Here is a 15,153-nt window from a genome sequence, read left to right on the forward strand (position 1 = left end):
TTTATATGGAGTACATTTTCTGTCTGCCCTTTGTACTTAGAATCTGCAGCTGCTGCAGAAGATTTGCCTCAAACTCATAATTACCAAAATCAGTCGACTATCATTTCGACAAACTCCAATAAAAGAAAAACTTTAAGGAACTGTGCCAGAAGATGCCAATGAAGTCTTGTCTTTGAACGAGGTTGGATTGAATCCAATTCTTATTCCTGTAGACTACAATGGTGAATTAAAATCTAAATCTAGACCACTGTACAAGAAAGAAGAAGTTCCACTACTTTTGAAAATGGACCATTTCAATAACCTTAATAATGGCTAAAAGAAGAGAAGAGAAAAGGGAATGAAAGAAACCAACCAAGACAACAATTAATAAATTAATAATAACAGGAGGTTCTGATATACTTTATGTAACAGGCCCAAGTTTTTCATCTCTTCTCTACTAGTTTGGTACATACATTGGAGCTAATAATGTATCATCATCATCTATGGAGGCCTCGAGCTTCAACGACGATGATCGCGGGTGCTGCCATTGCCGAGGGTGAGCTCAAGATCATCACCTCCAACCTCATGGATCATCTCCCCTTCCCATGCCTTCACCGCCGCATTTTCGAATCCAGAATCGACACTTTTCCCTTTATCAACCATCACCACATCTTTGGGAGAAGAAGGCTTTACCTGTGTCATCAGATTAAACGTCGGCGAAGCCGGGACAGCATTGGCATTGGCAGCAGCAGCAGCAGCATTCATGGCATGGACTTGGAAGTTCAGCCACCTGCAAGAATCAACGGTGGATGAGTCTGACTCATCACATTCAGGTATAGTCGCCGGCGTGAAGCGATGATTGCGGATGGGGCTCGCCGGAGCAGAAGCAGCCATGAAAGGGAGGTTCAAAACAGACATGGATTCCTTGGCAAGCGCCTCCAGATTGAAGACCTGTTTAAGGACTCTATCTGGGGATGACATTGGCGGAGTGACAGGGGCGCTGTTTGAGATTCGGAGAGGCGGGAGAGCCGATGAAGGGACGCCATTGAAAAGGAAAGCAAAGTGGTGGGAAGAAGGATTGTTGGGATGATGATCATGGCGGTTGGGGCTGGGGAAGGAGGAGGAAGATGGACTTGGCTGATAGGAAGGAATGGGAGTTGCAAAGTAGGAAGATGGAGGGCTCGGATTCTTTGAAGAACTTGGTGTTATGTTGGCTGAAGTTCCCCCAATTTCCATGGGGCTTGGCTGGGAATCCTGCGTACCATTTGCACCATTAACCGATCATGGAAAGGTAGAAGATCAGATCCGCTAACAAATAATGATAATTAATTAAGAACCTTCAATTCAGTTCATGTTTGATCCCTTTCAAAAATCTCAAAGCCAAACAGATCTAAAGCCGAGAATTAAATTAGGAAGACAATGGAAATAGACCTTGCGATAAGTAGTGCCGTCCGGCTCGACGATCCAACCGGCTTCAGCGCAGAGGGCTTTGAGGACCTCATTATTGTCGCAGTGCTTGGGGAGATTGTAATTCCCCTGTGTTCTCAATCCGGAGTAAATCTTCGCGGCAACCGCTCTCCGGCGACGCTCTCTCCTCCTGTTGTTCTCCCTCTCTCTCCAGGACGGCTTCCTCCTTCCCGCCGCTCCTGCTCCACCTCCACCGCCAATGCCACCGCCACCGCTTCCTCCACCTCCACCGCCAATGCCACCGCCACCGCTTCCTCCTTCTGCAGGTGATGACGCTGCTGCTGATCCTCCAGGCTCCCACATCATTTCCTGCAAAGGTACTCTCTCTTTCTATCTCTCTCCTCTATTTCTCTCTCTGTTATTCACTGTAGAATCGTGTATATATATAGGGGGGTTGGGGTGTGGTGTGGTGCGTAGGTAATAGTAGCGGATATTGCGTTGCAGTGTCTGGAGTGCTCACGAGGATTTCGCTTCCATGCGAGCCAGCCAGCCAGCCTCGAACTTCACTTGGCACTCACTCTGCCGCTTGGGGTTTACTAATTCTGGAAGGAGGAGGAAGAAGGTGGAACGTACAACGCTCTCTCTCTCTCTCTGTTGTTTCTTTTTATTTAATTAATTAATTAATTTATTTCTCATATCATGATATCAGTAGTTATTTATGTTCTGTTCTGTTCTGTTTGCATCGATTAATGTGCATGCATCTCTTCTTCTGCCTGGGCCCCACCGACCGTTCCGCACCTGTCCAAAATAGCATACCAACAGGTTTTATGTATATTTCTTCTGCTACCTACGTATACATAATTTATTATTATTTTTTGCCGATTGAATTATTATAAGATTTAAACCCTTTTATTTTACTCTCGAAAGAAAGAGAAGAAAAGAAATATTAGCGATTGATTAATTAATCATCTCCCATCAAAGTTAGAGCCTCTTGATTTTGGGGTTTGAAGAAGCAAGAACAAGAACATGAAGATGAGAGGTTTCTTGGAAATCAATCTTTCTTGGCGTTGCTGAATCTAGAGCAAAAGGGGAAAGGAGGTTGGTTTTATTTACAATGTGGGTGGGGGGATTCTTCTTTGTGCTTCCTGGCAAGTAGAAGCAGTGATGGACCAGAGATGTCCACTCCATTATTGAACTGGTCGGAAGATTTGCTGTCCTGACACGTCTGCATTAGGAGGCCCCCCAACCCCATGAGGGAACTCTACTGAATTGAACTGAACTGAACTGAACTACCCTATCATCTATGGCCCTCATCTCCTCCTATCATCTACTACATAAACACACAGTTTCTTGCCCATTTCCATGCCACTGATGTGTTTTCTTGATTTTGAGGCATGTAAGACACCATTCATTGGGTTATCAAAGAGTGAGTTCCCTCTTTAAGTGGGGTTCCAATCTCACTTCAATTTGTTGGCATCATTATTCCCAAGAATCATGACATTAAATTATGCATGCAATTAGCAGCTTTGAAGGAGAAAAAGGGGTGAATCATTTGATATGAAGCACTAAGGAGGGGACATTAACTAAAAGGGATGTGATAAGTGACACTTGATCACCAACACACAACAGCCCATGTTATGACTACTGAATAGAAACAAAGCATACTGATGGGGTAAAGATGAACCAACAAAAGGTTTCAATTTCAAACATGGCTCACAATGCACATGCCAAAATAGAGCACAGAGTAATAATGCACAAATAGCCTGGAGGGTTTTTTTAGTTTACATCAACTTCTTTGATATTTGAATGCCCCCTCGATTTTTCGCTGCAGAAATCTGCAGATCGATGAGCATTGCAATGTACAGTGTTCTGAGTTTATATCAGTTTCAGTTTCAACCAAATTGGCAACTGACGATAAAAGCAGTGCTGCAAATCATTTGCAGCGAGGGAAGAAAGTCTGCCCGACATAACCGCCGGCCATTGCTCTCCTGACATTGGATTCAAACATTTTCGGGTTGTCTCTTAACACTGCAGCAGCATCATGGTTGAGAGGATCCTCATGATTTGGTTCCTGCGTTGAATGTTTTTTAGTGCATCATAAATCAATGCATTCATATCTTTGAACAAAGAGAGCGCAATATCAATACCGTGAAAAGGTGATACAGTCCATAAATGATGGTGTTTATGTTCAGCACCGGTTTCCAATCTTCTCGAAGAATGTTTAGGCAAACATTTCCTTCCAAGTCGATATTGGGATGGTAGACCTGTAACATACATCTCAACAGTAGGTGATACTCTTGATATCATGAAGAATGATGAGATTTCTGCAGTGCATTAATTGAAAAATGAGCTACTACACGAGTGCAAGTAATAGGCTTTCATTACCTTCGTCCTGCATTTAACCTTTGGCGCTTCATGAGGATAGACAGGAGAAATTTGGAATGTGAAAACAAATGTTCCACCCCTGAACACAATATGCTATATATCAACAGCTATGAAATAAATAAACCAATAGAGAAAAGGCCAATATGCGAGGCTACCCGATTGAGGGGAGTATTCGTTAATAAGTACTTACTGATAATAGCCTTCATCAGGGCTAATGGTAACTTCAAAGTTCATTAGGTCATCCTTTCCGTTGGGGAATCTTATGCTGCATGTTTTTGGCAAATTTAGCTCACTGATATCTGCGTCATCAGGTGTCCAACGAAAAAAGCAGTTAGCGTTAAGGTAATGGGATTGGTTAGATCCGAGGAACAAAGATAATGATGACAGAGATTGTAGCATGCTTAAAAACAATTCACAGATTTCTGTGGAAAATATTTGACATCACAGCAAGAAGATCTTCTTCATAGATTTGCCCAATAACATTGAACCCGTATCTCGTGCATGTCGTTAGTGGAAATAAAGGTAGAAAATGACCCTGGAAAGCATGCTGACAAAGCACAATTGTCACTTACGTGTTGCAAATGTGGAATGAAAAAAAGAACAATTTTGTCGATGATAATGTTCCACATGGACAGAATAATTACATGGAAAAAGAGTGATGAGAATTGGCATATTTAGCACATTATAATATTTAATATGATAAATTTGAGGGTGTAGTAAAACTAAAATGAAGAAAGGAACTACTCAACAATCTAAAGTCTTTTCTGAGCACCATATCATCAATGGAAATAAATACACATGGTAGAATGTAATTGCTTAAAATATGCAGACAGATTTGAGGAATATGGGTAGCTTTCCAGTTAAGTTTGTACTACTATACACACTGAGATCTTAAATGGAACAATGTGGGAAATAACCAGAAATAGAAACAAAGATGAAATCGTACAGATGGCTGCTCACAAATTATAATTGGTTAGTTTATCCATTTATCCAAATGAAACTGAAGGAAAAAATTTAGCTAGCACGGACTTGCATGAAAAAAGTTCAGAAATCCACTAATGGTTTGAAAAGATGTTTACATGCCATTACAGACCCCACCACCCCAACTACCACCAATTTTTTTGCTTATAGTTAAGGACTTTTACATTGAGAGTGTGTTTACTTTGTACAATGGTATTATAATCCATAATATTATTTTAATAGATTATATAATCATGAGAATAAATTAATATCAGGTTACTTGAGATAAATTGATACTATCCATCTAGGTAAGGTTTAATTATGATATATTATTATATCGGACTTTAATCAATTTCGGGTTTTAAGTTAAAGTAAACAAGTGGTTAGATGGTATATAAATAATACTATCCACCCTAATCACCCAAAGCAAAAACACCCTTAGAATACTATATCAGCAAGACAAGCCTTTCCACCCATGGAAACCTAGCCAAAAGTTCATCAACGTTTTACCCCATTTTTCCTCCATGCAGGAGTTCTGTAAAATCATTATGCATAAAAGAACACCAATTATAATGAAATGGGTAAAGAGGGCAATGCATTTGCTCAATTTGATATAGAAGAAACGTCTAAACACTATAAGAAACCTTTGTGAAGACGTAATTCTCCAGCACTCTGCTTCTTTCCAGCTGGCTTCCCGTTGGCACTCTCAGCCAATTCCCTCTGTTTTTCTTTCACTTTAAATAATCTAATCATGTTTCCTAAAATGAAGAAAAAAAGAAGAAAAAGAACCCATCAAATTACTTTAAAACACATACAGAGAGAGAAAATAATGGAAGCAGTATAGGAAATATCACAGCACCACCACACATACAGTGAACTGTAAACAGATCGATCACTCAATTAACATTAATTCCATTAATAAAAGTTCCATATGGAAGAATAAGATCACCTTTCATTCAAGTTAGCAACAACTTACACAAATATACAGATGGACACCTCCCTAAAAAGAAATACTCAATCTACTAACAAAATCAGTGAGAACAGCTAACACATTTAAAGATGGGAAAACACATTTTTGTGTCATTAATACATATGCAAAGCAATAAATAAGTTGAACCTAATAATATGTAACACGCGCACAAATTTTCAAAATCGAGCAGGAGCCCATGACAGCATATGCACATATGGTCTGTTTACACTGACTGCAACAATTTAATGTTGCAGTAAATCTTTCCAGACCAAGAGCATAAACAAAACAAAATAGAACACTCAACTTTAGGAGAAAGGATATGACTTTATAATAAAAAAATACAGAAGGCAACTCATGCTAATACAGTAAGAATTTATAATCCTATAAATTCTATTGAGAAGCATATATTAAACTTTATGAAAGAAGTGAAGATAATTGCCGAGCCAAACAAGAAATGACCTTAATCAAAATTCACAAAGGCCTATATAGCATAAAGCCTACCACATGTCTCGACTATTGCTTCCAAAGGCTAGAACTATTCATACATATGGCATAGCATATAACAAAGAGCTGGCAAAGAATTCTCAATCAGACACCGAAATGTTCTTTCCACTACAGAACATATATGGACTCATAGCTTTAGATGCACCAAGTCCATATACATACCAATCATCAATAAATCAGGATGTAGAAAAAAAACAAGAACCGAAGCCCAAAAATCAACAAGAACACCCGATTAATACCCAAGAGCTCACAGCCAAACCTCAAGGGCACAAAAACCTAACATACCAATCCACAATAAAGCAAACAAGGTGAAACAAAACTCCACCGCCCGCCCACGAGATTCACAAAATAACACAAAATTGATCCAGCACAGAAGGGGATGGAAAATACAAACAAAACAACAGAACACAAAACGCAGCAAGCAGTAAAAACGAAAATAATAATATCAATAAGAAGAAACAACAACAGATGTAAATCGCATAACAAGAAACTTAACGATCTATGCAATAACCTACGCGGCCTATTCACAGAAACTAAATCTAAACAGAAGCAGAGAACAAGACACACCACCCAGCCAAAAACCAAAACCAAAACCAAAAATATAGAAAAGTAGCAATCGGGACAGTGCCTGTTTGATGAAAAAAAGTCCCGCAAGGAAACAGCAAGCAAAGACAGCGTATGGGTTTGTGGGTTTCAGATTTCAGGGTATATATCACTCAGTCTTATCGAGAGAGAGAGAGAGAGAGAGAGAAATTATTGAAACAGAACACGCAGAATCTGAAAAAGGACAGTGAAAAGGCAACTTAATTTTTTTTCCTTATTATTTTAGATTTAATATTAATAATTGATTATTATGCTGCTGATGCCTTTTGATTTATTTATGCGACGAACAGTATTAATCCTACGTATTTATTTATTTACTTATTATTAAAATGACTACCTAAAATAATTGAGTGGCTATAATAGAATAGATCTAATCATTCAATTTTTCTATTTTTTTTACCATTTTTTAAAATAAAAAATGCTACTAATTTCTATTTATCTTAGAATCAGTAATTTCTATTTTTGAGATGAATCATAAGAAACACTACAGTAATTTTAAATTAAATTTAAATATAAATCTACATAATTTTTAAATTGAATATCTAAAATATTTCAATAATTATAATTGTTTAAGATGAATAATTATTCGGACTACTTAGCCTGCAATGTAGCATATCAAATATTTTAAGAAATGTATAAAAAAAAAAAAAAATCAAATAACATCGTAAAAATTGATTTACCTAAAGTTTTTGGTATGTCTAAAGAATAAAACAATATTAGCTATTTTAGTTACAATATATGAGATGTCACCATGTTTTAATTATGGTAGAAATATTGTTGATGCATAAGAATGAAAGGATAAATGTGATTATTGTAGTAATACTACAATAATTATTATTACCTTAGGTTATATTTTTCATGATAAACGTACAAGGTTCAATTTTTTCAAGCACTACTATATTTTGTTTTTTACCAAGGCTGGGTTGAATGGTAACTGAAAGTTGAAATTTTGAATAGTAATTGCTTACAACAACCTTTTAATCAATTTACTGTCATTAGTTGTCGATAAAATGGTCAATATTTTCATGAGAATTACCTTTTTACTTGCAAAATGGGAGTAAATAATGAAAATTAAAAAAAAAAAAAAGAAAAAAAAAAAAAAAAAAGAATAGGGAGAGTCAAAAAGAACAAGATCAATTTGTAACCTACTCAGTGAAAGAACTTCGCGTGACGCTAATTGAAATATTGTAAGAAATCTTTGCATGATCTTTTCATATATATAACAAATGGGAATTATAAACTAGTCGCATTATTTTAATTTAATTTAATTTTTGGCATCAGGTCAGTTTGGAAGAAGTGTTGCCTATGGGTCTGTACGGTCGCAACCACAGACTGTCACAATATTGCTTAACTTCCAAAGAAATAACAGAGGTATATCTGATTATAGTATTTTATGAAACATAATTTTATTTTTTTATGGAAATTAAGATCACGTAGCCACGGTCAAATTTAAGGTCGCAACACGTCCACAAGCGTGCTTTATTTAATTACAAAAAAAATAAAGAAAATTAGCAAGTGTGAAGAACCAAATTATCTTGTTTTCCTAATAAATAAAGGCTTCCCTGTTTTAACTTCGTTACAGCGATCGCTTAAATTGCAGTTTCTCACGATTTTGCAGAGTAGCCATGGCGGCTGAGTGGAGGAGGCCCTTCCTGTTCTTTGCCCTGTATTTCTTTTCAGGTGATGTTCTTGGGGTATATTTTTATTTTTATTTTTATTTCGATTGAGATTTTGGGTTTAATGTTTATGTTTGGATTTCTTTTCAGGGGTTTCGTGGAGGGTTTCAGCGACGATTTTCACGCTCCAAAACGGATGTAGTTTTACGATCTGGCCGGCGGTGACGTCCGGCAACAACGGGGAGGTTCTCGGTGGCGGCGGGTTTGCATTGGCGCCGGGGTCGGCGGTGGAGCTGCCGGCGACGGCGGGGTGGTCGGGGCGGTTTTGGGCGCGGACGGGGTGCGATTTTGACGGAAACGGAAATGGGAGCTGCACGACCGGCGATTGTGGAGGGAGGCTACAGTGCGCCGTCGGCGGAGCGCCGCCGGTGAGCCTGGTGGAGTTCACGATCGGGGACGGCGGCGAGGTGAAGGACTTCTACGACGTGAGCCTGGTGGATGGGTACAACGTGGGTTTGGGGGTCCGGGCGTCGGGGGGGTCAGGGGACTGTCAGTACGCGGGGTGCATGGCGGACGTGAACCGGAACTGCCCGGCGGAGCTGCAGGTGGTGGACGGCGACGGCGCGGTGGTGGCGTGCAAGAGCGCGTGCGAGGCGTTCGGGAAGGAGGAGTATTGCTGCACCGGCGAGTTCGCGTCGCCGGAGACATGCCCGCCGACGGACTACTCGCGCGTGTTCAAAACAGCCTGCCCGACGGCGTACAGTTACGCCTACGACGACCTGACCAGCACGTGCACTTGCACTGGTGCTGACTATGTTATTACATTCTGTCCTGCTGCTGACTCCTAATCTTGTTACTAAATTGGATTCTTGTTATTATTATTATTATTATTTGGATTTGGATTCGGATTCGAATTTTCAATCTCTTATTTGAATTGGGATTGCTCTAAATCGAAGTCAAATAACAAATCAATAAAATATCTCATTGCTAGCTCAAGCGTTACAATTTACAAGTTAGTTGTTGAATTTTAATTATTTTTGCTATATTTAGGGTAGAAGGCCTCGCAGAGCTGATGGTACCTTTGAACGTCGAAATTACGATTTTCCATAAGTTTTTTTTGCTTGACTTTAAATCTTCGCTGGAAATATCCTTCGAAGGAGGGCTCTTTGGAGGTCCTGAGGAAGAAAGCGTAGGCTATTGCGAAGTGGAGTGACGTGGCAAAGAAGCAAATGGGCTCCATTACATCCCAGCTCAGTTCCCAAAAGGTTAGCCTCATAAAGCCCAAAGTCTGAAGGCCCAAAAAGCCCAGCCCAAAGTATAGTTCTAACTGGACTTTGGACCGGGCCTCTTCGTCAATTAGGGCTTTCTCGCGCTGTAGGGTCTCCAGTTCTTGTTTTCTTGGATCTTCTGGGGTTGCTATCGAGTCGGTGATTAGTTTCTCCATTGATTTAGCAACCTATAAATAAATAAATACATAAATCGTGAAAATTATTATATTAATTTGACTCGGACTAAATTATGGAATTGAATTTCGAGTCAAGGGAAACGTGCCTGGTGTGGGCGGAGGAAAACGACGTTACCCAAAACGACGACGTTTCCGGATTCATCGAACGCCTTGGCGAATTGCAGAGCGGTTTCCGTATTCCCGCAGGCGTCGGCGCAGACGGCGACGAACTCATCGTACGGAATTGCGTTCGCCGGAATATTCCTCAGCCGTTCTCTAATCTCCTCCATCTTCACTAGCCTCAGCACTTTTTTCACATCCGCGGCGCCGATTCGAAACCCTACCTCCTTCGCCGGATTGAATACGTCAGGGCGGGGGCCGGACTGGTGGTCTCCGGCGTTGTTCATCGACTTGATCCTCTCCCTGAGACTTTCTCCGACGGGGAGTGAGAGGATGCCGGAGGGAAGTACAGAAGAGTGGTGGTTGATGGCGCGCCGCTGCAGGAAGCGGCGGAAGAAGCCGCCGCGTTGAAATTGCGATTTGGTGTCGGTAGATTGCGACGTCGGGGGATCGGTAGTCGCTGCGACGGTGGTGATCGGAGATGGAGAGTCCAATTTTGCGGGAAAAGAGAGGCGCTTGGAAAGTGCCCTGCGAAGCGCCATTATTGAAGGCAGGGTAGGGTTTGGAGCCAAATTATTGAAGCGAGGTGTACTTGGTGAAGGAGAAAGCGGGGGTGCCTATTTATAGGCATCAGATTTTAATATACTGTAAAATATTACTAGTATATAATCTAAGAAAAATGAATATAAACAGTTGGGAATAATTTAAGGCGAGGAATCTAAATCGAATCTGGAATCTTGCTGACGACCACTGGTAATAAACATGGAAATAAATATAGCATCTTTCAAATTATTTCATCCGTCGCACATTAAAATAGACAAAAGAGATTTTAGAATTAATATAATTAATAAATAATTATAATATAATACAAGTAATTATAAATTAGGATAAGTAATTTGTCTACCTAAGATTAATAAAATTTGTAGATGAGATAATTTAAAATATAATTAGAATGTATTTATTTTCTAAAAAAAAGAAAAAGAAATGAGATGTGTGATTATTTTCTATTTATTTTTAAATAAAAAAAGCTTTCAAATACTCATCGATCATTCAAATTTATACTCATTTTTTTTATTATTATAAAAGAAGAAAAAGTAATCATTATTATTTATTTTTCTAAAATACATGCTCGATCAAATGATTATACATTTGCATGACAGGAGGAAGTAACATTTTTCATATAATTCATAGTAAAAAATGGAGTATATTATATCTAATACCCCCTCCGTCCCACATACTATGTTTACGTTGCTGTTTCTATCTGTCCCACGTACCATGTCATTTTTTTTTTTTGAAAAATGATTATATACTTTAATCTCATTTTAAACTTTTTAAATTTTATTTTTTAAAAAATTTTAATTAAACTAATTAATTATCTTAATCTTAATTTATAATTATTTATATTATAGAATAATTATTTTCACTAATACATTCTTAATTATCTACTAATTACACCCCTCCTAAAATACAGTGTCTACAGTGTCGCAGACACGGTATGTGAGACGGAGATAGTAGTATTTATTTTTTATTTTAAATATTATATAAAATATTCATTTTTATACATAATTGTGTTTGCTTTTAGGTTGAGTTTTTTTAATTAGGTATGTGAAATATGTAGACTAACATGAAAAATATTATTTTATATTAATTTGTTGTCTTTTTTGTTAGTTAGTAGAATATATATTATATATATATATATTGTGTGAATAGGTATATATAATTTATTTTTTTAATAGTAATTTAAGTTAAATGTGTCAAAAATAATAAAAAAAAAAAATTGAAAATTTGTTGGGTAAATATGTCTATCATATCCCACACATACTTAATTGCTTCAAATGTCTAATTTTTATTATTTCTAATACTCTTGGAAACATAAATGAAATTTAAAAAAAAAGTTGGAATTTTTTAGACAGATCAAAACCACATCAAAACACAAGGAATATTATTGCTTGTGATTTATTTATATATATATATATATATATGTTTTTCCCACCTTTTCCTGAATTATGGGGAGAGATATCAGATATGCATAACAGTGGAATAATTAATGACATGCGAGAAATATTCTGAATTATTTGGAGAATTAATTCTGTCCCTTATATGTATATGTATATATGTAGCACCAACTTACCTGATGATGTCAGCATAATATATATATATATATATATATTCAGTGGCTGCTGATTCGACCTATAATTGAATGTTTCCATAGCCCTTGGATTAGGCTGATGATGATAAAGTTGTGATAAAGATTAAATCATTATTTTTCTAAAAATAAAATAAATAAATTCAATACATTATAAACTCTATCTAACAGATGCCCAAGGCAATACATAGGCATCTTCTGAGGAAAACAAACTTCACTCACGATAATTGAGAATCAAAGGGTTGACAATTTTGATCTTGTTTAATAATGAATATATATATTGTTTTATAAAATTAACATAAACGATGAAATGAATATTTGTGTTAGCTCAGCAACAGAATAGGATATGATCCCAGTTATTACATTTATTATTAATATATTTTAAAAAATGAGAATGGATGAGAATAATTATTATATATATATTGAGAATGAGAATGAGAATGAGAATGAGAATGAGAATGACGATAGGCAAGTGGTAGAATCAATAAATCCATTAGTGCATGGAATAATTCATATATATACATGTTGAGATATGGTAGAATATTTGATTTATCTATTAAATTATATTACTTGAATCTATATATATTCAATATATCTAGCAATTTTAGAAATTCTTCAAAATATAATACAATATCATAATTAAGAGCTGCATTTCTCTCAATATACTAAACTCATAATGCATCCGAAAACTTATTGAATCTAAGATTTGGTCGATGTTGGATTCCATTAGATTACTTACACTACACCCCATCCCCTCGATTCTCCTACTTTGATTCTCATCTCTCTCTCTCTCTCTCTCTCTCTCTCTCTCTAGATGTGTCTGTCTCTCTCTGAGACACAACCTAGTGGGATGTCTACCCACAAAAACATATGTGTATATATATTGTATGTCTATTTTTGTAGTAATCTTGAAATGACATATGGAATCACATGCACAGAGAGAAGGTAATACTAATTAATTAAGGGCATATATAGTGATGTCATTTAGGTTTAAGGGTATAGTTGATGATGATGATGATGATGATGATACAGAGTCCACTCTACTTTTATATAAACATATATAAATATATATATATATATATAAGCATATAATGGGACGACGTCGTTCCCACCGAAAACGACACGACTTCATTGTATTTCAATTAATTATGATCTTCCTGCTACAAATTCTAATTGGTGTGACGTGAATGTTTTTCTTTCTATAACTGTTGTTGTTGCAATAAACATAACTATTAGTTGTAATAATCATTATTACAAAGTAATGTTTTTTAAATAATTAAATATTATATATATACACACATATAAAGATGTGTGAATTAGTGCAATCCTATATAATGTTTCATTACTCGTAATCAGTAGTATTATTCGGTAATGGAATCATGAACAAGTTATCAAATGTGTCGATAATTACATATATAATATAATTATGTGTAATAATTAATTAAGTGGAGATGATGTAATATTAAATATTGTGTGTGGAAGATGATATATATCTATATTCTCTTTTTTTTTTTTTTTAATTATTTTTTATTCAAATCCCCAAATCTTCAAAGAGGAACAGTAAATTAGTGTACATAGCACTCAAATGCTTGGTGCACAAAATATACATATGAATATATATCAAATCATTCAATCAATTTAAAATGCATGCGTCACGGAATGTAGTACATTCCTAACAAATGTACAATGTTTATTTATTATGCTGTTAGTGAATTATTACCATTAACTTTATTTATTTTTTTTTTGGGTATATATGGTTAAGCCCATTGGACCATCAAGAGGCCCATATGATTGGGGGTTATGTATTTGAACGGCCCAAATTTGTATCAACGTCTAGGGCTCCAATACTGCGGCAAGTTGAAATCTATATATAGTGATTCCCCCAACCCTTTTGGAGAGCAGTTGTGTTTGCTAGGGTTCCTTATGGAAGTTCTTCATGCGGCAGATTTTGTGTGGCGATTTTGTATAGCTCTGTATTTTGGTTGCATTGTTGTTGTTTTTTGTTGTTCTACTTGTTGCGATGATTCACGCAAATTGGGGCGGGCTTTAACCGTGTTCGTATGACCCAAGTGTGGTTGGAATCGAATCGTCGCTACAGTAAGCCTCTGCCTTTGTCGAGATCCGATTTAGGGTTTCCGAAGCGATCAGGGGCGATCTCATATCCTATCGCCTTGTGGAGCGGTTTCCTGCAATTACCACTTGGGATTGGCCATGAGAATAACATTATTTCGCAATACTGTATTTTTTATTTTTTATTTTTATTCTTTTTAAATACATTGGGTGTTTTGATATTTTTTCTCTGGCTTTGTTTGCCTATGACGAAACCCTAGAAATATTACACCATCTTTCGGGGCTGAACAGCCTTCTTTCGAGGGCTCTGATGTATTTCTGCAATTCTGAGGCGATTGTCTTGGTTTTCCTTTTTTCTTATGATTTGATTCATGAGTGGTTTCTTGTAACATGATGTGATTTGGGAGTGAGCTATTGGAGCTGTTGCTTGTTTATTCCGATGGTATTTTCTTGTTGGCTTTGATGCGAAGCACAGCATATCAAATCAATAGCCCTTGAAATAAGCATCAGATGGCATCATTTTCCTTGGTTTTTTTTTTCTATTCCGTTTCATTCGCACATTCTGCTTCTGAACAATGATTTCTGTAGTTTGGTCAAGAGTTTGGATCATGATTTTTCCTCAAATGCATATATGGTAAATTTTTGGCCGAATTTGATTTCCTGCTAATTAGGTTAGAGAAATGTTTGCGCATATATGTGTTTGTTTTGGTTTGAAGCATGTGTCTTGTGTTTAATGAAAGGCCCAATCATGCGGCAGATAAAGATTTTTCATTCGTTGGAATGTATGATATAAAAGTTGGATTTTGTAAAAGATGTGGTCTGTGTTTGATTTCATATTTCTAAATAAATAATTATCCCTGTACATTTGTTGATAAACAAATCACATTATAAGTGTTCTGAATTTTACATCAAATCCGGCCTTGAATGTAGGTTGATTTTGTAATTGGAA

The 15,153-nt window shown here is 36.8% G+C and overlaps 4 protein-coding genes and 1 non-coding gene across 5 annotated transcripts; 2 read left to right on the top strand and 3 right to left on the bottom strand.

Annotated features, from left to right (window-relative positions):
- Positions 1–338: 338 nt before the first annotated feature.
- LOC127246343 (protein BRASSINAZOLE-RESISTANT 1-like) lies at positions 339–2,019 on the bottom strand. The gene is made up of 2 exons (XM_051267644.1): positions 1,411–2,019; positions 339–1,233 (listed from the first exon to the last, which is right to left on the bottom strand). The coding sequence occupies exons 1-2, from the start codon at positions 1,750–1,752 to the stop codon at positions 499–501; spliced, it is 1,077 nt and encodes a 358-aa protein (XP_051123601.1). The 5' UTR covers positions 1,753–2,019; the 3' UTR covers positions 339–498.
- Positions 2,020–3,065: 1,046 nt separating this feature from the next.
- On the bottom strand, positions 3,066–7,000 carry LOC127246358 (NEDD8-conjugating enzyme Ubc12). The gene is made up of 6 exons (XM_051267671.1): positions 6,834–7,000; positions 5,376–5,489; positions 3,962–4,070; positions 3,772–3,850; positions 3,534–3,650; positions 3,066–3,457 (listed from the first exon to the last, which is right to left on the bottom strand). Exons 2-6 carry the CDS (start codon positions 5,482–5,484, stop codon positions 3,320–3,322), a joined length of 552 nt encoding a protein of 183 aa, XP_051123628.1. The 5' UTR covers positions 5,485–5,489; positions 6,834–7,000; the 3' UTR covers positions 3,066–3,319.
- Positions 7,001–8,363: 1,363 nt separating this feature from the next.
- On the top strand, positions 8,364–9,371 carry LOC127246356 (pathogenesis-related thaumatin-like protein 3.5). Its single transcript, XM_051267667.1, has 2 exons — positions 8,364–8,488; positions 8,575–9,371. The coding sequence occupies exons 1-2, from the start codon at positions 8,434–8,436 to the stop codon at positions 9,270–9,272; spliced, it is 753 nt and encodes a 250-aa protein (XP_051123624.1). The 5' UTR covers positions 8,364–8,433; the 3' UTR covers positions 9,273–9,371.
- A 14-nt stretch (positions 9,372–9,385) lies between these two features.
- LOC127246355 (calcium uniporter protein 4, mitochondrial) lies at positions 9,386–10,604 on the bottom strand. Its single transcript, XM_051267666.1, has 2 exons — positions 9,976–10,604; positions 9,386–9,880 (listed from the first exon to the last, which is right to left on the bottom strand). The coding sequence occupies exons 1-2, from the start codon at positions 10,528–10,530 to the stop codon at positions 9,452–9,454; spliced, it is 984 nt and encodes a 327-aa protein (XP_051123623.1). The 5' UTR covers positions 10,531–10,604; the 3' UTR covers positions 9,386–9,451.
- Positions 10,605–14,443: 3,839 nt separating this feature from the next.
- LOC127247032 (small nucleolar RNA SNORD96 family) lies at positions 14,444–14,539 on the top strand. The gene has a single exon (XR_007837799.1). It is a non-coding gene; the product is annotated as a small nucleolar RNA SNORD96 family (small nucleolar RNA).
- The last annotated feature ends 614 nt before the right edge of the window (positions 14,540–15,153 follow it).

This window comes from Andrographis paniculata, unplaced genomic scaffold (assembly GCF_009805555.1).
Source record: "Andrographis paniculata isolate CXL003 unplaced genomic scaffold, ASM980555v1 Contig30END, whole genome shotgun sequence".
NCBI classification, from domain to species: Eukaryota; Viridiplantae; Streptophyta; class Magnoliopsida; order Lamiales; family Acanthaceae; genus Andrographis; species Andrographis paniculata.